Raw genomic sequence first — 22,602 nt, forward strand, 5'->3', positions numbered from 1 at the left:
TCCCTTTCCCTTCTCTGCAGATCTCGAGTCTCTGCCGTCGATTCCTCGTTCCTCCTTTTGCCGACCGTCGTTCTCCTTTTTACCGCTATCATTTTTTATTTTTGTTTTAATTTATTCTTCTTTATTCTTGGAATCGGAAGATTCAATTTCGTTCGTGGTGGTTCAATCGTCCTCTGGAGTTTCATAGAATTAGGTTTTTTTTTTTTATTTCTGTTTCAGTCTCTTTTTCTCAACGATCGTCGCTTTTCGTTTTCTGATACAAAAAAAGAGTTTTTATTTTTCGTTTTTTTGGTTCTTTTTGGGAAAATTCTGAGGGGGATCGGTTTCTTTGGCGATGGAATCGACGTTCGATCTTGAGAATTAGGGTTTTTGGGATCTATCTATGAAGCCTTACGGCTGGATTTCGTAGTTTTCTTGGGGATATTATTTTCTTTCTTTATTAGATTTTAGGGTTCGGAGATGCAGGCGTTGGTGGCGGAGGTTACGCTGCCTCTCGATCGGCCGGCAACGGCGGACTCGCGGGGTAAGCACCGGATTCAGGTAGAGTTGAAGCGGTTGGAGCAAGAGGCGCGGTTTCTGGAGGTTGGTTCTTCTATTGCTTCCTGGGTTTGATCTTTTGCTTGTGGTTTTCTATTTGTTTGATTTGGATATCATTTGATTCGTTGGATGATTTTTTTTCCTTAGAGGATGACAAGTGCATAAATAACGTAAAGGGGTTGGTTTTAGGAATGCAATTTAGTTAGATTTCATGATTTAGTGGGAAAAAATTGAAACTTTGGTCTTGATTATTTGGGTGGTTGGTGAATTTGTGTTGAACTGTGATCAACATCTTTAGTGAAATAGTTATGGCTAATTTGTGTTCTTTTCCCCTTGAATTTGCAATCATATCAAATTGGATTGACATGATAGAACACCGGTATTGTCATAGAACCTAATTGGGTGTAAGGTGTTTGAATTGTTTCTCTCCTACTGTAGATTATATAGACAATTGGGGGCAGTTCAATCTTTATTCATCAATGAGTTTGGTTTTATGATCTCACTGGATAGAGAAGAATCGGGTGATTGTTCTTGGGCATTCTGTTTTCCGCTTTTGTGCAGGTTAACTGCGTAGAGTCAGCAGAATTTGGTCTGTGCAGCAGGTTTAGAGGTGTAAAGTTTAAACATGTTAAACATTAAATTCTTGGTGAGGGAAAAGTTCAATTTTGATCAACAATCAGCGTGTTTCATAACTCTTATAAAGAAGTACACTTGATGTTGTAGTACAGATCCTACAGTGTAAGAAAAGCCAACTACATGACATAAATAACCAGCTGAATTCTGCTTCACTCTTTAGATTCGTAGAAGACCATGTCGAGAGTTCATCAAGAATCATAGACTACACATTTTTCGTGAGTGTAGTGGTTTAATTTTATCTGCTTCTTTGTCACGTGGACGCAAATCTTCATTCTGTAAGATGAGAGGTAGCATAGGACTAACGAAAAGTCTGACAAATTTCTGAAGCAGTTAGGCGTTGCCGTATGCTCTGTATGCATTATGCAACGTTTAATTTAGAGCTGTTGTTTGCGTCTTGTTTTCCATTATAATAGTCATTAGGTAAGATATATATGCCTAGCGTCAAGTTAGGACCATTATCATTATATGTAGTGACAATCAATATACGTTCTTAATCAGTGGTGGAATTCCGCAAGAAAAGTAGCTTATTTAGTCCCTAACATGGTTGAGTCTCCAGTTTCTGATTTAAATTGCGTGTGTGCATATTCTGTGACAATGCTTAAACAATACCCTTGAATTGTGGATCTTTTCTCCAACATATATGAACTACTAATTTGATTAATTTGCATACCTACTGTATGCTTAGCTTTTGTGATCCTAGACGGACACTGGGCTAGCTGAGAATATGAGGTTGTGGTTCGATTATCTCTGACCTCAAATCTGAGGTCATTTGGGATCCTAGGATTTGAGATCTTGGGATCTCATATCCTTTGAACTCAAGGCTTTGTTTGGGAACCGGCGGAGGGATTTACAAGGAGTCGGGGGAAATACAAAAAGTGGACTTCAAAGGAAATGCATTTCAAAGGAGTTGTGGGTTACTTCTATTGTTTGGAATCATAAGTAACTCCTTCAAGGATTCAGGCTTTCAACTCCTAATTTCTCACCATGCTTGGCTGTAGGTGACTGTAGTTAAAGCCTCTTGAGTGCGGCGGCTAAGTAGATTGGGTTTAAGGAGGATTTAAGGAAGGAGGGAAATGTGGTAAATAGGGGATTTACTGAGGTAAATGCGGTAAAAATTTTGAACCATCGGAAATTCGAGGACCCACCGGAATCCTTGTGATTCAAGGAGTTGTAAATACCTCATTATGAGAGGAGTTGGAATTTGATTTTTTAGGATTTGGAGTTGGTTGATTCCCATCCAATATTCATGCCTCCCTCCACTCCCTTCTCCAAACACAGTCCAAATCCTTTTGGACCCTGCCACGTCACGTAACTGTCTCCGACGCCCTCCCAACTCCTCCGGTACCCTGCTTCCAAATAGAGCCTAAATTGGATAAAAAAATCCGGTGTTTCTTGAGTGCAATGATGTGTGTGTTTGAGAGAGAGAGAGAGAGAGAGAGAGAGAGAGAGAGAGAGAGAGAGAGAGAGAGAGAGAGAGAGAGAGAGAGAGAGAGAGAGAGAGAGAGATGCAACCAACTTTATGTGGGCATGTATGACACCTTTGGGTGATTTGAGTGTACCAGATTTAATTCTGAAACTCATATCTCTATAAATGGTAACCCATTAATGTTGTTTATGGTTGCCTCTCATGCATGGAAGCCCACTAGTAACTATAATTATAATTTATAGTTAAATTTGGTATTGATTAAGTACGGGACAGTATTAAAGAACCTAGATGATGTCATAGATGCTCCACTTAGAGTTGCTTGTGCATCGTGACCTTTTTATAAAAACATGCATTTTGATCAACTTGTTTTGACATAAAAGCCAATTCTCTGTTTCATGAAACTTTTGTGCATTATGGGCTATTGATTGTTAATGTTATTAAAGAACCTTTCTTAATATAAAATATCTTAATCTACAACGTGTTTTTTAGTAAATTGTGCATGCTATAAAAGACCTTCTAGAGGCACATATTCTTTTGGGTGGTTGATTAGGACGTGAGCATAAAGGTCTTTATGACATGATCAATAATTTGATTCATTGTCAGTTAGGTCTTGCTCTAGCCTCTATGGGATTACTTCCTTGGTACTCAGTGCATGTACTCTTTACTTACTCATGCATTCCTAACACGACTTAAACTAGTGAAGTTGTGTTGTATGCTCATCACTAATTCGTCACAGGGTTCATCATGACAGGAGCTCATGGAACTATATTCTTCATTAGGGATTACAAACCACATCAGATTGTTAGAAAATCAATGGGGTGGAGAGAGAGAGAGAGAGAGAGAGAGAGAGAGAGAGAGAGAGAGAGAGAGAGAGAGAGAGAGAGAGAGAGAGTTGTTGACTGAAGTATGATCCCTCTGGGGCTTAGGACCAAACATGGGCTTAGCCTATTCAGGTCAGGTTCATATCACGGGATGCCGTAGGCCCATCAGGCTTTACTGGTCCAACCACAACCAGAGCCTACTCCACCCTTGACTTGAAGGTATTACGGAAAAAGGAGAGAAACAACTTGTTGATTGCCACATGATGTACAGCTTTAATCAGTGCCTATTTCACACAGGGCATGAGGTACAGCTGCAAGATTCTGATGAAGTTTTTTATGTTGATTATAATTTGCAGAAAACGAAAGCATTAATTTTGTTGAGTATTATTGGCTCTTGAAGTGCCACATAGGACTAAAACATGAGCAAGGCATGTTATGTATTAGAGAGGAAGCCACGAGACAAGTGTAAATAGGATGAAAAGATCAGGAAGTCAATTTTTGAAATACTTGTCATTGATTATTGTGTATACAAGATATGCAACTTCTTGTAGGTAAAGGTGCCTTAAAATTTTAGGTTTCATTTTCACATTCTTTTTTTGATTTATAAATATTTGATTAATTGTATCCTGCATGCGTCCACTGACAAACATCATTTTCTGCCAGAACCATGTTCATCCCACCTATTGGGTAATTGCATCTGTTGTAGCGGCACAACCATTGGTTCACTTCACATTATCATCACACATATTTGGCATTTGAGATGCAGCTTATCACCAACTGATTCACTCTTAGCTAAATTCTGTTAGGATCTCCATGAGGAAGCCAACCAGGTTTTATCGTGGGAGAAATTTGGTATCGTTCTTGTTTGTTTTTTGAACTATAGTGGAAGTATCAAATATCCACATCAAAAGATGTGCATGAATGTGAATATTAAGAAAGCAGCGTTCAGTGTCCTTTGAGAGTTTGAAAAAGTTCTTTATCAAATCAAAAGATCCAGTCTGGCATGAATCTGAATATTGTGTATTGAAGAAAGCAGAGTACACTGTCCTTTGAGAGTTCCAAAAAGTTGCCTTAGAAGGGAATTCAAGGTTTATGCATATCGAAAAAGAATGGCCAGAATTGATGATCACTTCTACACAGATGAGTAAAGCTATCATTGCTTTGGTGTTTGTAAGAATGCCATTTAACAGGATCCTCCAACAGGCTGTGCACTATTCAAAATTTGAGTATAAAAGGGGAGTTTGGTTTCCTTTGAAAGTTTTATTAAAAGTTGGAAAGGGTACATTGTTGCAGTTATAATAATATCCCTTGTATGCTGTCTGTGGCTAGGACAAAAAGAAAAGTTAACAAAACCCCCATCCTTGACCTGACTGTAGACTTGTAACTTTCGCATGATTCTTTATAGCTGCAGATGTAAACCTCTCATAAGTATCATTTAAGACTAACATTTTTTTTAATTATTTTCCATTTGGGATACTTGCTATTTATTCTTTACGATAAAAGCACTGTACCAGAATGCGTGTTATTTCCTCATCTTTTCAACATTTTATTTGATTTCCTTTTTTTCCCCAATTTGGCTCCTGCTCGCAATATGCAATGTTTGAAGATTATATTTTAGAACTTCTGTTTATGTATTTTAAAGCATCAATTCTAAGGTTTGTTATCTGCTTAAATTCATCTTCAGCAAGAACTGGAAGAACTAGAGGAAACCGGAAAAGCTTCCATAGTATGTCAGGAGTATGTATTCTCTACTTTTCCAATCTCATTCCATCTTCACTTAAATTCACAATCTCCCAAAATGTTCTTTTGCTCTCTTGCGTCAGGTTACTGCTTGAAATAGAAAGGAAACCAGATCCCCTGCTGCCTGAGTAAGAATTCTGTTAAGCGTTCTGTTCTTCAATATCTTTGTTTTTAGGGTGTCATAAGACAGCCGTATTGAACTACGTTCATTTCTTGACATGCAGAACAATAGGGCCTGCTAACCCTACCTGGGACCGATGGTTCGAAGGGCCCCAGCATTTAGAAGGTCACAGATGCTGCATTCTTTAACTGAAACTGGTCTCTTTTGGTTTATATATTATTTTGTCCATAATTTTTTCATCTGAGAGAAGCTGGGGGTGATGATGCTGTTTCTGATATTTTTTACTTGTAAAACTTGAAAAGAAGAGCATTTCAGCAATTGTAAGAAATCCCATTCGGATAAATGTGCATTTTGTAAGGTATTCCAAACTAAAAATGTTACTGAAGTGTTGTCTTATGAGTACAAGAGATCAAAAAGCATTTTCTCAGACTGTTTACGCAATAACGCACAGCTTCTGCTTGATGCAAAATCATCACCTGGGAGGGGGGGAAATTAGACATGCATGCTCAAGTTGTTGCCTTCCCAGTCACTCGCTGAGCTATCCACCCCAACCCATCGTACAAGCCTTCGCCGGTCAGGGCGCAGCTCGCTTGTATGTGCCAGTCGTGATTCTTTATGGAATGGAGTGAGAGAGCATCTGTTATCTCTGCTGGTGTCATTGCGTCCTTCAGATCTTGCTTATTCGCAAAGACAAGCACCACAGAGTGCTCCAGATCGTCGTGTTGCAACAGCCTGAAGAGCTCCTCTTTCATGATTGAGATTCTTGTGCGATCTGTGCTGTCAATCACAACGATGATTGCATGTGTTCCGCGGTAATATGTTGCCCATGATGTTCTCAATCGGTCTTGGCCTCCCAGATCCCAGACCTGATGCTCGAAGGATTGACAAAAAAAGTTAATACAGTAGATGTCTACTGCAATTTTAAGGAAAACAAATACAAGCGATTACTTTCAAATTAAGGAAGAACTTCCACAGGTTGTACTCTCTGAGGTTATTTTCAAGCAAAGCCCTTTTTGCCGAGGAACATGCAAAAAATGAATCAGATGAACAAGGCAAGCCTATGCTTCCTAAATCGGTGTGTAAAACATATCACACCAATCAGAATTCGTTCAGGTCTTTTAAATAAATTGATGTAGCCAAATTAGCAAAATGGCAATAGGTCTGATCAACGACAATCATCATTACCACCCCATAAGATTCAGACACCATGACTAGCCACCAAATTTAAACACAAAATATAAAAGTATACACTTAAAAGCCAGAGTAGCCAGATAATAACATAGTGATATAGCTTTGAACAAGGATCAAATTATTTTGGCAGAAGAGGGGAATTTGGAGACCAACAAGAAGAAAACGCTTCATGAAGCCATATGTGAGAATTAAGGGGCAGCCTATGCAGCACAAAAGGACCAGACGGTAGCACAAAGTTGGCAAAATTTCATTGAACACTAGAATACAACTTGCTCATTGTTACCTAATATTTACTGGCAGTAAAAGTAGTAGGACAAAAAGAGTGTCTATATCAGCAAATGTGGAGGACAAATATAGACAAGAAACTCAAAAGCCACCAGTAAGAAAAAAGAAATGATGATCTGGGACCAGAAAATGGGAATGCAGAATACACCAAACACAAATGACCTTTAAGAACTATATGTCTTCAAAAGCATATGTTGAAAGGTAGGAGGAAACAATAAATCTGTTCTACATGATCTTCCCTCCCCTTTCGCCCAACCTTCTTCCCTTGCAATAAGCAAGCTGGTTGAATGCTCCTCTCCATTCTATTTAAATTATAAATTATATCAAGAATCACGCTCTGGACCATCCCTTGAGTTTTGTCTTTCCCAAAGAATATATCTCTAGAAATATTTAACGAGAAGAAAAGAATAGGGCAAAAAGGCATATATTAGAAAATAAACAACTTGTAAAGAAATCTAGACAAGCTCCATAACTGGATCATGTCTTGAGTCTCTCCTTCTAGTCATTGGTAGCAGGGTATTCCAAAGTTAAATACAAGATCATCCGAAATTTATTTTAATATACAGTTCTCCTAACAGGATAGTCCAAGATTAATTATTAAATATCCTGCAAAAAAGTTGAAAGAACATTCCTTTGGAATACATTTCATATCAACAGTCTCCATACCACAATTATCTCCAACATACATTCAGTTACAATGACAAAAATATCAGCTGCAACTCTCACAGAGAAAGGAATCGATACAATTACTCAGCCAGGACATGAACCCAAATTTTCACACAACTGAATGGAGGTGGTATCCAATCTCGAGTACAGGGCATCCATCTATCCAAATCAAAACCAGTTTCCCATCCCAGAGTTTATGGTATTTTACCAAAACTTTCTTTAATGGCATGTACAGTATCTATTACAAGTTTTACTGGAAATATTTACCATGATAAACTTCAACCTCAGTGAACAATGACTTCAAAATGATAATGTGAAACAAAATTTTCCAGCATTTAAACATACACAACCCATCTTGCTTCACCATACTATCTAAATTCAATCTTACCACCGTACCAAGAATCATAATTTGTGTAATGACAAATACAAAAATAGTACAAGTGGGTGTCTCTTATGGGCATACAAGAACACAAAAACACAAGAACATACACAATCAAGGCCACGGTCAATACAAGAGCACAACCAAACAAGTCACTTAGAGGCGCACAAGTAAAAAATATAGAAATAAGCTTAACATACAAGAGGGGTTACACCCCCTATTTATACACAAAAAGAAGCCAAGAAGAGTCATTGGGAAGTGCTCACAATATATATATATATATATATATATATATATATATATATATATACTTTAACACTCTCCCTTAAACTTACGGGTGTAATCACCAAAAGTTTGTCAAGCAAAAAATGAAACCGGAGAGAAGAGCTTTTTGTAAAGTCGATCAACTGAAATTCTTATGCTTCATAAGGCAGGATAATGGTCTTCTTCATATATTTTTCACGAACATAGTGGCAATCCATTTCAATATGTTCGATGCGCTCATGAAACATGTAATTACCGGTTATGTAGATGACACTTTTATTGTCAGAGTATAACCTTGAGGGTGAGAGCATATGCACCCCCACGTCTTCTAATAATCTTCTCAACCACATGATTTCAAATGTTGTGGTGGCCATGGCACGATACTCAACTTCAGTGAACGAAAACGACACCTTCAGTTGTTTCTTGCATTTTTAAGTCAACAATGAGTCACCTATAAACACACAAAAACCTATAGGTGAGCATCTATCATTAGGATCTCCTCCCCAATCAGAGTCAATATAAGCAATTAATTCGAGTGGGGAGGAGGAAGACAAAACAATATCTTTAAAAACAAAATTTTATAAATATCTAATAATACGCATAACGGCACTCATGTGCACAGTGGTAGGGGAATGCTGAAATTGACTGGCAGTATGGATTGCATGTGAGATATCATGTCTTGTAATGGTCAAGTATGTGAGGGCTCCAATCATTTGACGATAAGAAGTAGGATCATACATCGGTGTGCCATCATCTATCTTCATTTTTGCATTTATTACTTCAGGAGCGTCCATCATTTTCTCATTTGTAATGTCAAACTAGTCTATGATGTCAGACGCGAACTTGAATTAAGTTAAAAAATAGCCACAAGCGAAATATGCAACCTCAATCCATAAAAAATATCCAAGAAAGCCTAAATAAATCATTTCAAAGCTTTGTTTCAAAACATTTTTAATAAAACTAACTCCCTATTTGTCTCCACCAATGATGATCATGTCATCAATATACAGGAAGAGAATAACAATACCAGAATCAAATCTTTTAATAAACATAGCAGTATCAGTATAACAGGAAGTAAAGTCAAGTTTAACTATAACAAAACTAAAGCAATCATATCAGGCTTTAGGCGCTTGTTTCAAACCATACAAGCTTTCTTTAAATGAAGTACCTTCTAAAAGGAACCTCATATTCAGGTGGTGGGTCAATATAAACTTTTTCCTTCAATTCACTATTGAGGAAGGCATTCTCAACATCCATTTGATAAATAGGCCAACATCTAACGACATCTACAACTATAAGGGTTCTAACAGAGTCATTCTAGCTATTGGAACAAAAGTTTCATCTATGTTACCGCAACATGGCACCTTACCCGTGTCGACACGGGTACTGGCACCTGGGCACGACATTTGTCGTGTCCTATATTATATTTATATTATGTATTATATATTTAATATATAATATATATTTTCAATATATATCTAGTCGTGTCCTCGTACTCACATTTTTTAGAATTATTGTGTCATACCTTCTGTACCCGTACCCAAGTGATATAGAGTTTCATCATAATCTACGACATACTCCTGAGAGTAACCCTTGGCTAGTAATCTAGCTTTATGACTCTCTAAAGTTCTATCACTTTTGGTTTTAATTTTAAAGAGCTATCTATAACCTATCATCTTCTTTCCATGAGGATGATCTTTTATATGTTTTGGACTTCTCTAAGGCTAGTATTTCATCATTCATAGTATTCATCCATTGAGGATAATTCTTGACCCGTTTGTATAAGGGTTCAAAGTAAGAGAAAATTTTGTCTAGACAAACTCTATATTGAGTAAAGTTTTCATAGGATACAAACCTATTTGGAGGCCAATATATTCTTTCTAATTCTCTAAGAGTGTTTTGTTCGGGATTTTCTATGCTAGAGTATTGTTCTAAAGCAGTAGGATATCTATCATCAGTTCTTCTGTATTGGATAACTAAAGGTCCTTCATTAATATCATGGGACTCACCACACTGGATGTCATATTGAGGTTCATCATTAACAACATCATTGCACTTTATTATTACATTTAGGAGATAATTCCAAGAAAAAGTAATCATTTTTTTCTTTAATAGGCACATTTAAATCAAAAAAAAAATCTATAAAGGTAACATTCCTTGATATATAAAGTTTATCATGCTTAAAATCATAACATCTAAATCATTTTTTACTTTTCCTATAACCAAGAAAGACACAAAAAATTGCTCTTGAAGAAAGTTTGTCATTTTTATTAGTAAGAATAAAACATTTACATCCAAAACTTTTTAGTCTGAAATAGTCGGGGATAGTTTTATAAAGTTTCTTATACGGATAACTATTTTGAAGTTTGGATGAAGGAAGTCTACTTATAAGGTATACCGAAGTAAGCGCAGCTTCAACCCAAAAATGTTTTGGGACATGTTTAGAAATAAGCAATGTTTTAGTGGTTTCTATCGTATGCCTGTGTTTCTTTTCGGCCAAACCATTTTTGTTGAGGCGTGTTTTTCTTTTCGGCCAAACCATTTTGTTGAGGCATGTTAGCACAAGATCGTTGATGAAAGATGCCATGATTTTTCAAATAATCTTTAAAGTCACCTGACATGTATTCTTCCCCTGAATCGGAACGAAATATAGAAATATTGTTTTGAAGCAAATTTCTAACAAGGCTATGAAAAGTTTTGAAAGTTTCAAAAACTTTATATTTGTGCCTAAGAAATAAATCAACGTGAATTGAGAATAATCATCTACAAAAATTAATAATAAGTAAAATTTTCCTTTAGAGGTAATAGAAGCAGGACCCCAAACATCTGAATGTATTAATTCAAGCGGTTTGGAAGCAAAAAAAGTTCTCTCTTGATAAGGAATTGTTTTCATTTTCCCAAGAATACAATCCGTACAATGGATTTTTTCATTACAAAATCTTCTCAAATAAGATATATTGGACAATTTAGAGATGCTAGGATGACCTACTTTGTGATGCCACAAAAACATATTCAATTTTTGTACATTTAAACAAAAAGTATCTTTGAGAATAATCAATCGGTCCACGTAGTATATGTCTTCTTCTCTATGACCTTCTCCAATTTGCTTGACGGATTGGAGATCCTGTATAAAACATCGGTCAGAAGTGAAGGAGATACTACAACCATAATCAATAACTTGGGAAACTAAAAGAAGATTTAAATTAAGTTTTGGCACAATTCTGACTTATGGAATAAAATTTTTTAAAGAATTTATAAAATTTTCAATTCCTTTAATTTCAAGAGAGGATCCATCCGCAGTAAAAACATTAGATCTACTTGAATTAATACTATAATCGAAGAGTATAGTTTCATTAGAGCTCATATGAAATGAAGCACTGGATCTAGCCAAGAGATCTTATCGGAAAGTGAGAAAGAGAAGACCGCGCCATCGGTTAAGGAGGATGAGCCTTTGAGTAGCAGTTGTAGAGCTTTTGCGAGTTGGGACAAAGACACGTTTTTGTAACCGGAGTTGTTGGTATCTTTGTTTTCTTGAGGAGCTTCTAAGGTAGCTACTCTTTTCTCATCATTTTGAAATTTTGGGCAAAAAAGTTTGATGTGCCCCTGTTCTCCACAGTTATGACAAAAGATTTTCCCTTTTCTATTATCATTTTTCCAATCATATCTCCCATCATTGTTCTGTGGCTTCCAATTATTTTGTTGAAATGAGCAGGCCTATAACGATGAGTATTGGCACCGGGTCTACAAACCACCAATTCATTATCCTTGGACTCCCTAGATTCGGTCATGGATTTTAGCTTTGTTTCTTCAATGCAAACTTGGGCAAAAATCTCATGTAAAGGTGAAAGCTCCTCTTGATTTTTGTTAGGTGGATGATAGATACTCGAACATGTGCAGACTCAGGCCTAAGCTCTCTCATAAATTGAAAAAATTGTTCACTAAGGATTTGATTTTTTTACGGCGAGCATCAATGGTATCTTAAATTGGCTCAATTTTGGCCATTTGGTCCCAAAGTCTTTTAAGATTACCATAGTACTCTCTAACACTTTTTCACCTTGCTTGCTGAATCTTATCTTGCAAGTCCCATTTATAGGCACCATTATGTTGGGTGTAGGTTTGTTTGATATAAACCCACGCTTCATCGGCCCTTTCAAATTTCAATATATTTTCACAAGGTTCTTCACACATATTCCTCATAAATAAGGATAGAACCTTGGCATGACCAAGGTCACATGTTTTAATAGTTTTTTTTATAGTCTAAGAGAGTTTTTTTTTTTCGATTTGTCTTTAAGAGTTTCCTCTTTGATTTCACCATCTTCCCCACAAATAGATTTTATGAGAATATTTTTAGGTTCTGATATGGAGTCATCAACATAGTCCCACAAGTCTTTGCCAACTAAGATTTTTTTATGGCGGTGGCCCACATATTATAGTTTTTTCATCAAATTTGATTGAAACAACCGTAACTACTTTTTTTTGCCATTGTACCAAGAAAAGAAAGAGTAGAGAAATAAAAAAGATAGAGAGAAGAGAAAAGAAGAGGAAAATAAGAAATGTGTTGAAGAAATTTGATGGTATGCTTCCCGAGGCAACGAACCAACAAACCAAAGCTTAACCGCTATTCGCCATCTTCCTCTTTATCTTCACGTATAAGATACAACCCAAGAGCACCAATGCTCTGATACCATTGTTAAAATATGTATATATATATACTTATACTTATATATATACATACGTATATATATAAGTATATATATACATATATGTATATATATACATTTTTCCATTTCTTAAAATACCCAATAGGGGTATTCTTGTAAAACCACATGTACCCTTTTTCTCTTTTACTTTTTTGCTTTTTTCCTTTTTTTCTTTTTTCTTTTTTTTTTTTTATTTTCTCCTTTTTGTAAGACCACAAGGGTCCCACACATGTAGTTGTTGGGGCCCCAACGGTCAGATTTCTGACCGTTGGGGCTCCCAACGACTACATGGGAGCCCCTTGTGGTCCCTTCCTTTGCACTCCCTCCTCTATAAATAGAGGAGGTCTCTCCTCTTGTAAAGCATGGGTTTTTCACCCCTCTCTTTCTTTCTTCAATAATATTCAACTTATGACTTTAAGTCATTTTCTACTTTTGTGAGTTTTGTGTGTACACCTCTAGTGTTTGTGTTCTTGGCTCTTGGTGTCACTCTTAAAGAGTGCTTTTGCTATATTGGTGCTTCCACCTCTTTTCATTACATGGTATAAGAGCTCGGTTGGTGATTGGGCTTCTCTTTGTTATCTTGGGACGTGTGCCTCTCAAGCTTTTGAAGAAAAGAAGAATATTTGGTGTCGATGGAACGTGATTCTAAAGTTGAGCTTTCTTTTAAGCTCAATGGGTCCAACTATCTTATGTGGGCCTCCGCTATGGAAAATCATCTAAGAGGTAAGAAACTTTGGGGTTTTGTTATGGGAACTACTCCCGAACCCTCTCTTGTTCTCACTAAAATCGAAAATGATGTTGAAAAAGCTTTAGATGGCGATGAGCGCATCAAAGCTATCAATGACCATCAATCCAAAGTTGAGGATTGGGAGAGTAACCATGCCATGGTTTATGAACAATGTTGACCTTAAAAAAGTGCTAATATTGCCAAATTTAGAAGGGCCAATGAGACTTGGTTTTTCCTTAAGGGTATGTATACCCAAAAGGATCTTGCTCGACAATTTTTTTGTCAAGAAAAAATCTGTTCCACCAAACAAATGGATATGAGTGTCCGGAATTACTTTAGCTCTCTAACCCCTCTTTGAGATGAACTTGCTCTTCTTGAGCCCAAATGGGTGACCCCGGAAGATATTGAGTTAAGAAGGGAACAAATAGAAAATGAGCACTTTTTTCAATTTCTTCATGGTCTTCGACCGGAATTTGAACAAGTTAGGGCATCCCTTCTCCATAGAAGCAAAGCCTTACCCATAGAAGACGCCCTTGCCGAAATATGCCAAGAAGAAACTCGACTTGGCCTAAGCATTAAGAGTGATGAAGTTTTGGCCGTTACTAGGCCCGGATCAAATGTAAAAGCATATAGACCTCCTTACTTTAACAAAAACAATGGGCCTAGAAAGGGAGTGATATGTCATTATTGTAATGAACCGGGACACATTAAACCGGTTTGTCCCAAACTTAAGGGAAAAGTAGCCGCGGTTGGAGAAAATTCTCCAAAGAAGGAAGAAGAAAGTGCCAAAGAGGGAGATATCAAAGAAACTCTTAATCATATCTCCGAAGTTCTCCAACATCTTCTCAAGACGTCTTCTTCAACATCCGGAGCCGCCATCGCCTATTCTTCATCACCTCCAGGTATGTGGATACTAGACTCCGGTGCTTCTTTTCATATGACATCTCATAAAAACTCTCTTTCAAATGTTTTTTCCGAACCCATATCCTCTTATGTCTCAACGGCCGATGGAACATCTTTGAAAATTGAAAGTATTGGAACACTTGATTTTAAAAATTCTCAAAACTTTTTCGTTCCTAAAGTAAGAATCGTTCCAAAAATTAATCTAAATCTTTTTTCCGTTTCCCAAATCACCGATCATGGATGCCAAGTCTCTTTCTCACCTAAAGATTACACCGTGCAGGATCTCCAGTCAAGAAAGCTGATTGGGCAAGGCCATAGAAGGGGTGATCTCTATTTTATGGATTTTTTGACTCTTCCATCTAAGTCATCTTGCAATCTTGTAAAAGACAAAAGTATTGGAATTTGGCATGAGAGACTTGGTCATCCAAATTTTGTAAAAATGTCTCTTTTTCCTTTTTTGAACAATACTTGTAAAGACAATCACATGGCTTGTAAAGATTGCATTTTTGGGAAATCTAAAGCTACTCCATTTCCTCAAAGAAGTTACTTCACCACTCGGCCTTTTGAACTTGTTCATTCCGATGTATGGGGACCTTCCTCTATTTTGTCTAAAGGAGGTTTTTCGTACTATGTGGTCTTTATTGATGACTTCACTCGATTTACATGGATTTTCTTCCTAAGTCGCAAATCCGAAATGTTCTTCTTTAAAGAATTCCATGCGATGGTTAAAAATCAATTCTTGGGAAACTTATCTATTCTTAGGTCTGATTCGGGAGGCGAATACATGTCCAATGATTTTCAAAGTTATTTAAAAGAAAACGGAATTTGTCATCAATGTTCTTGTCCCAACACTCCGCAACAAAATGGTCTTGCGGAAAGAAAGCATATGCACATAATAGAAACCACAAGAACGTTATTAATTTCAAAAAATATTCCAAAATCCTTTTGGGCCGAAGCGGTTCTAACCTCAACATACCTTATCAATAGAACCCCTTCATCTTCTTTGAAAAATCTCTCTCCATTTGAAAAACTTTACAATATGTCTCCCGATTATAAAAGACTAAGAATTTTTGGATGTAAATGCTTTGTTCTAACTCACAAAAATGATAAACTTTCTCCTAGGGCTATTGAATGCATTTTCTTAGGATATGGCGAAAAACAAAAAGGGTATCGATGTTTTGACATACTCAAAAACAAATTTTATATCTCAAAGAATGTCACATTCCTAGAAGAAGAAAACGGTTTTTCGCACCAACCAAATGAAAACATTGATTATTCCTTCTTATTTGACTTGTTGCCTCAAGAAAACATCATAGATGATCATATTGATCCTAGTGAACCTCTCATTAAAGATCATTTTGAACATCCAAATGATGATCAAAATTTAGAAGAAAATATGTCAAGACAAATACAAGTCTACTCTAGAAGAAATGAAAGAAATTCACCTTGTGCCCTTGAAAAATTCTCTCAAAGTGAGTCAATCGAAGAAACCTCTCAAAGAAGATCAAATCGTATTTCAAAAATACCAAATAGATTTGTTTCTTATGATTCTTTTTCTCCCAACTATTGAGCATGTCTACTTGCTCTTCACTCCTTTCATGAACCATCTCACTACAATGATGCTAAACAATATGCTCATTGGAATGAAGCTATGGAACTAGAACTTAATGCACTTAAAAAGGCACAAACTTGAGAAATCATTGATCCTACCAATGGCAAGAAACCCATTGGATGTAGATGGGTTTTTAAAGTAAAAACTAAGTGTGATGGTTCATTGGAAAGATATAAGGCTAGGTTAGTGGCCAAGGGATATGCCCAAGAGTATGGGATAGATTATGATGAAACTTTTGCCCCTGTTGCTCGAATGACTAGTGTTCGAGCTCTTATTGTAATAGCCTCTGCTAAAAAATGGCCTATTTTTCAATTAGATGTCAAAAATGTATTTTTAAATTGAAATTTAAATGAAGAAGTTTACATGGAACCACCTCCGGGTATGAATTTAAATGGTAAAATTTTGAAATTGAAAAAGGCCCTACATGGTCTTAAGCAAGCTCCTAAAGCTTGGTATGATAAGTTTAGTAGTGTTTTAATCAATTTAGGATTTACTTCTTGTTATATTGACACTGCTCTTTTTGTTAAGAAAACATGTAATCTCATCGTTATTCTTCTATTATATGTTGATGATATGATCATCTCTAGGAATGACAAAAAGGGGGTAAATGATGTAAAGTCTATGTTAAAAGAAACCTTTGATATGTCTGACCTTGGATTCTTGAGATATTTCTTAGGAATTGAAGTGGCATACTCCCCACGATGATAGATTTTATCTCAGATGAAATTGGCAGCAGACATTTGTACCAAATCTGGAATATCTGATGAAAAGAAGGTTGAGACTCCCGAAGTTATCAATGCAAAACTAAGACTTGAGGATGGTGTTCTTCTTGAGGATCCAACTCCCTATCGTCAATTAATTGGATCTCACTTACTTATCCATCACCCGTCCAGACATAGCTCATGCAGTTCATGCTGCAAGCCAGTTTCAGCACGCACCTACTACAGTTCATATAACAGTTGTAATGAGAATTGTGCGATACATCAAAAATACCATATCCAAGGGACTCTTCTTATCCTCTTCCTCATCTCTTGAATTAACTGGGAGGAAATCCCAATGATCGTATCTCAACTACTGGTCTTTGCATTTTTTTAGGTGAATCTCTCATCTCGTGGAGATGTAAGAAGCAGCGAAAGGTCTCACTATCATCCACTGAAGCTGAATATCGGGCTATGGCAATGACGACAATGGAAATCGTGTGGCTTAGAGGACTCCTTGGTGACATGGGTGTCCTCATTTCCTCACCCACCAAGCTCTGCTGTGATAACAAAAGTGCGATCTACATTGCAAGCAATCATACGTTTCACGAACGGACCAAGCATATCGAGATGGATTGCCACTACGTTCGAGATGAGTACCTCAGAGGAACTATCACAATACCATACGTCACTTCTAGCTTGAGTTCTTCACCAAAGCGCTCCCAACTCCACAATTTATGTTTCTTCTTGGCAAACTTTCGGTCTTCTCCCCGTAAAGTTTGAGGGGGCGTATTAAAATATGTATATATATATACATATACTTATATATATATACATACGTATATATATAAGTATATATATACATATATGTATATATATACATTTTTCCATTTCTTAAAATACCCAATAGGGGTATTCTTGTAAAACCACATGTACCCTTTTTCTCTTTTACTTTTTTGCTTTTTTCCTTTTTTTCTTTTCTCTTTTTTCTTTTTTATTTTCTCCTTTTTGTAAGACCACAAGGGCCCCACACATGTAGTCATTGGGGCCCCAACGGTCAGATTTCTGACCGTTGGGGCTCCCAACGACTACATGGGAGCCCCTTGTGGTTCCTTCCTTTGCACTCCCTCCTCTATAAATAGAGGAGGTCTCTCCTCTTGTAAAGCATGGGTTTTTCACCCCTCTCTTTCTTTCTTCAATAATATTCAACTTATGACTTTAAGTCATTTTCTACTTTTGTGAGTTTTGTGTGTACACCTCTAGTGTTTGTGTTCTTGGCTCTTGGTGTCACTCTTAAAGAGTGCTTTTGCTGTATTGGTGCTTCCGCCTCTTTTCATTACAACCATCTAACAAAAATACAAAAAGAGTACAAGTGGGTGCCTCTTATAGGCATACAAGAACACAAGAACATACACAATCAAAGCCACTTATGGGTCAATACAAAAGCACAACCACACAAACCACTTAGGGGCTAAAACACAAGTAAAAAATATAGGAATATTATTAAGAGAATGCTTGTGAACAAGCTTAACATACAAAGAGGGGTTACACCCCTTATTTATACACAAAAGGAAGCAAAGAAGAGTCATTGGGAAGTGCTCTGAGTCCCAACAACTAGAAATATAGCTGTTGGAAGCACTTCCCAACAGCTGTATTCTAAGGGCATTATAAGGACTATAATGCTCTTCAGGAAAAAAATAAAATACATTAAAAAGGAAAAACCTAAAGTGCCCTCTAGGAACACCACTAATTCATAATGTGTAATGACCAAAATACCCCTAATGGGTTTCACTTATTATATATATATATATACTTTAACATTATGTTGCATCAAATTAGCTACATACAGTTGGAGAATATAAGCTATCATGCATACATTCCTGTAACAATGCTGCTTTTCCAAAATCAGACTTTGTCGTTAACCATCTTGGACTAACCATCCCTTGAAGGTTTTAAAGGATCATGAATTCGTAATGAAATAGATATAGCAGTGGCTTGCTGAAAACTCAGGGTTTTTACGTGATCCAGAATGTGTGATTCGGAAATTTCACATCAAAATTTTGTAGACATCCTGCATTAAAAGCGTACCATCACTGCTGAAGAAATCCTCCTCCTCCTCCTCTATCTGTTGCAGGTTGAGAATTCCTTCTCTGCGATACATGAGGAAGATGATCAAATACCCATGTCTTTCCTCCATGGATCTTTTTCACCAATACAGATCATGTTTGTTGAGACCCTTATTACGATTGCCCAAACTAGCAAACATCAATACTCAAGATCATAGTTGGCCAACCCAGTAACTAGGAAAAAAACGTTTGTCCCTCCTCAACTTGTGACTCGGCAAGTCATCTTGGATGACTCAGCCAAGTCAGTGTTTTCTTTTTTATACAAGATTTAAAAAATATTCATAAAACATATAACAAATTAAAACACATAATTTTAAGAAATTATAATATTGAAGATAATAAAGCGACAGGGCTTTAATTGGCAGCATCCTGTACTTCGTATCACAAACCAAAAATCAATATCTCAAAAAAAGTCGTTACTAGAAATTATTTGGCTTGTGTGTTTTTTATTTGCTTTCAACTAAGTAGAAACAAATGAAACACTGCTCATTACGAGTTGAATTTCGTGGGGTGGAAAGGGACCATCGATCTATTCACGCTGATATTATTTAAAGGGAAAATAGGAGTACCCTTTTGCATTGAAGACCTGAGATAAATCATATTTCTGCAGCCCAAATCAATAATCTTGTACGTGAACCACAAAAGTTCTAACAAACTCCTCACCCTCAAGCAATTCATAACACAAAGCAGCTTCTGCACCAACTCTTAGCCCTCGGTTGTTTCATGGAGTTGAGGTCTTACATGAGGGCCTAGCCCTCGATCAATTTATGCCAAAGACTCTCAATCAATTCACATCAAGGTGTATCCGCTACAATGTGGCAGCTCTCACACAAAGTCTGGCTGTCGATCCATCAAGAGTTTGTGGAAACAAACACCTAATTTATACAAGGTGGTGAACCCTTTTTGCTCCTAAAATAAATAAACCTAAATTGAGAGAGTTAGATGAATCAAAACCAGTTCAACACATGCCTGATTTAAGCTGAACCAACGACAAGTTTGGGTGGAAAACGAGTAATTCCCAACTTGTTGACCCAATCACAAAGTAACTCAGACCGAGCGAGTCAAATCGCCCCCTTTGCCACCGATGCTCAAGATAGCAAACCGTCTGCTACTAAGTGAGCTAATAGGAAGTAATAACATCATATTTTCTACTCCCTTCATGAATACCCATCCCCAAAGGGTTCTTGATTGACTTGCTTTCTCACTTAGATAACAATTCAATAAAAAGTTGACTACACCATGACTCCAAATTTACCGATGCCTCCATTACCAACTAGCACTTTCACCTTGTCATAAGTAGAATTCCATCCTTACACAATGCAACACCAGGCCCATGAACCTCATATGACATACTTAAATGACCAAACACTTTTTCACTCTAGATTTATTACTCCAAATTTACCTATGCCCCCATTACCAACTAGCACTTTCACCTTGTCACAAGTAGAATTCCATCCTTACAGAATGCAACACCAGGCCCATGACCCTCATATGACATACTTAAATGACCAAACACTTTTTCACTCAAGATTTATTACTTGAAAGAAAGAAATCCAACCAAACTGAGAAGACATAACATCCTGAGCAAGCCTTGCAGGATAAGCTTTGTTAGCATCCTCCAATCCTTTAATTCCACTTCCACACTAGGCCGGCAATCTGTTAAAATGTAAAATATTTTTGTAATTTTTATTTTTTATTTTTTATTTGTTTTTTTCTTATTTATTTTTTGTATTTTAACTATCTAGTTCAAATAGAACTAGATAGTTAGTGTTTTGGTCAAGTTCCGGTTGGAACTTGACCAAACTCTAGTCGTTGGAGCTAGTCCAACGGCTAGAGGGAGAGCTCCTTATGAGCTCTCCCCTCCTCTCTATTATAAATAGGGGTACATCCCCCATTGTAACTTGTAGAAAATGCTTTTTAAGCATTTCACATTTTAATAAAAAACCTTTTTTTATTTGTGTTTTTCATTTTTACCCTTTTACGGGTCTTGTGTGAAGTGTCTTTCTAGACACTTGTTTGCTTGGTTCAAGTGCTTTGGTGGAACACCACCACTTTCTTACATGCTATCAGAGCCGCGGGATTATTAGATCTTGGAGAAAGTCCGCCTCAATTTCCGTGCCCCTTGTGCAAAAGGTTTGTTATTGTTCTTGCAAAAGTGTTTCGTCACTTGGAGAAAAGTGTTTCGTCACTTCATTATCGGCTTCAAAACGTATCATTTGAAGGGCTTCAACATCATTGTATTGTATCTCTTTCCCTTCTCACACATTTTTTTCTTTCTTTTTAGTTTCTTTTCTCCTATCCTTCTTTTTCACCTTTTGTAAACAATGGATGACAATGAAAAAGTCACCATCATCCCCATGAAATTAAGTGACACAAACTATGTAACGTGGGCTTCAATCATGAAGCACCACATATAGGGTAAAGGCTTATGGGGAATCGTGGATGGTTCCGATTCGGAACCTAAACTATCCCTTACCAAGAAAGAGGGAGATAAGGAGGTCCCATTATCAAAAGGAGAAAATCAAGGCTTTAGCTTCCTATGAAAAAAAATGGAAATAGTGGAGAATGGGACATGCAAAAATAATGTCATGGCTTATCAATAGTGTTGACATTAAAAAATGTTCTAGTCTTGTCAAGTTTGATCATGACGATAAGCATGAGAATATCTTAAAATATGTATTCCCTTAAAGATATTGCATATGTGTGCAATCTTTAAGAGAAGGTTCGGATGATGACCCAAGGTGACAAATCAATTCGAGAATATTACAATAGGTTATCCGAACTCTGGGAAGAACTATCTCTTTTGGAACCCAAATGGCACTGTGCCGAGGATATTGAGTTTCGCCAAAAGCAGCTCGATGCTTAACATTTCTACCGGTTTATAACTGGGTTAAGGCTAGAATTCGAGTCCACCAAATCAGCCCTCCTTCATCGTGGAAAAATTCTCACTATTGTGGAAACTATTGAAGAATTAACTATGGAGGACAATCGTCTTTGAAAAAGCACCCCTAAAGCTGATAATGATTTTGTCCTAGCAGTATCTAGGCCTGAGAATCATACATATACTTACCGACCACCTCACTTTGGAAGACAGAACGGTGAGTTTGACAAGAGGAAAGTTATTTGACACCACTGTCATGAGCCAAGAACACTATAGACCTCAATGCCCTAAACTAAAAAGGAGGGATGAAAAAAGGGTGGTCACCGTTGAAGTTGAGCCAAAAGATCAAGATGTGCCTGTTTCCATGGCTCAACTGATGGAGATCCTCCAACCTCTTCTCAAAGGGGTATCATCTTCAACTGATGCCTCAACAGAAGCGGCAGTTGCATTTGTTTCCGGTCCGAGTAATTTTCCTTGGCTTTTAGATTATGGTGCTTCATTTCATATGACCCCAAATGACAAATGCTTATCCGAATGTCTTAAAAACAACTTAAGTATATCAAAAGTTTTCACAGCAGATGGAACATCTCTTGAAAAAAAAGGAATAGCTGTTTTGAAAATTATCAACGTTTTTGTATTCCCAATCTTAGATATATCCCAAAATTAAATTTGAATCTTCTATCTGTTTCACAAATTTCTAATTATGGATGTAATATATCATTCTCTTCTGATGGTTGTTGGGTACAGGATCGTCAATCAGGGAAGCTGATTGGGAAAGGCCACAGAGAAGGAAGACTATATTACATAAACTTTTTGGAATTACCAAAGAATGTTTTTTGTCTAAATATTCAGAAATTGGAGATAGAATTATGGCACAAAAGACTTGGCC

General features: G+C 36.9%; 2 protein-coding genes across 3 annotated transcripts in view; one reads left to right on the top strand and one right to left on the bottom strand.

The window, feature by feature from the left end:
• On the top strand, window positions 1–5,625 carry LOC149831658 (guanine nucleotide-binding protein subunit gamma 1-like). The gene is made up of 4 exons (XM_090014047.1): window positions 1–582; window positions 5,105–5,157; window positions 5,244–5,288; window positions 5,385–5,625. The coding sequence occupies exons 1-4, from the start codon at window positions 460–462 to the stop codon at window positions 5,467–5,469; spliced, it is 306 nt and encodes a 101-aa protein (XP_089870173.1). The 5' UTR covers window positions 1–459; the 3' UTR covers window positions 5,470–5,625.
• LOC149831659 (uncharacterized) overlaps window positions 5,618–22,602 on the bottom strand; it is a 22,785-nt gene continuing 5,800 nt past the window's right edge. For both annotated transcript variants that reach the window (XM_090014046.1, XM_090014045.1), the window contains one exon: window positions 5,618–6,147. In XM_090014046.1, the coding sequence (XP_089870172.1) occupies window positions 5,788–6,147 (360 nt within the window). In that variant the 3' untranslated portion in view covers window positions 5,618–5,787. The remainder of the gene's footprint in view (window positions 6,148–22,602) is intronic.

Source organism: Nuphar pumila, chromosome 7 (genome assembly GCF_984573655.1).
Source record: "Nuphar pumila chromosome 7, dmNupPumi1.hap1.1, whole genome shotgun sequence".
Taxonomy (NCBI): Eukaryota; Viridiplantae; Streptophyta; class Magnoliopsida; order Nymphaeales; family Nymphaeaceae; genus Nuphar; species Nuphar pumila.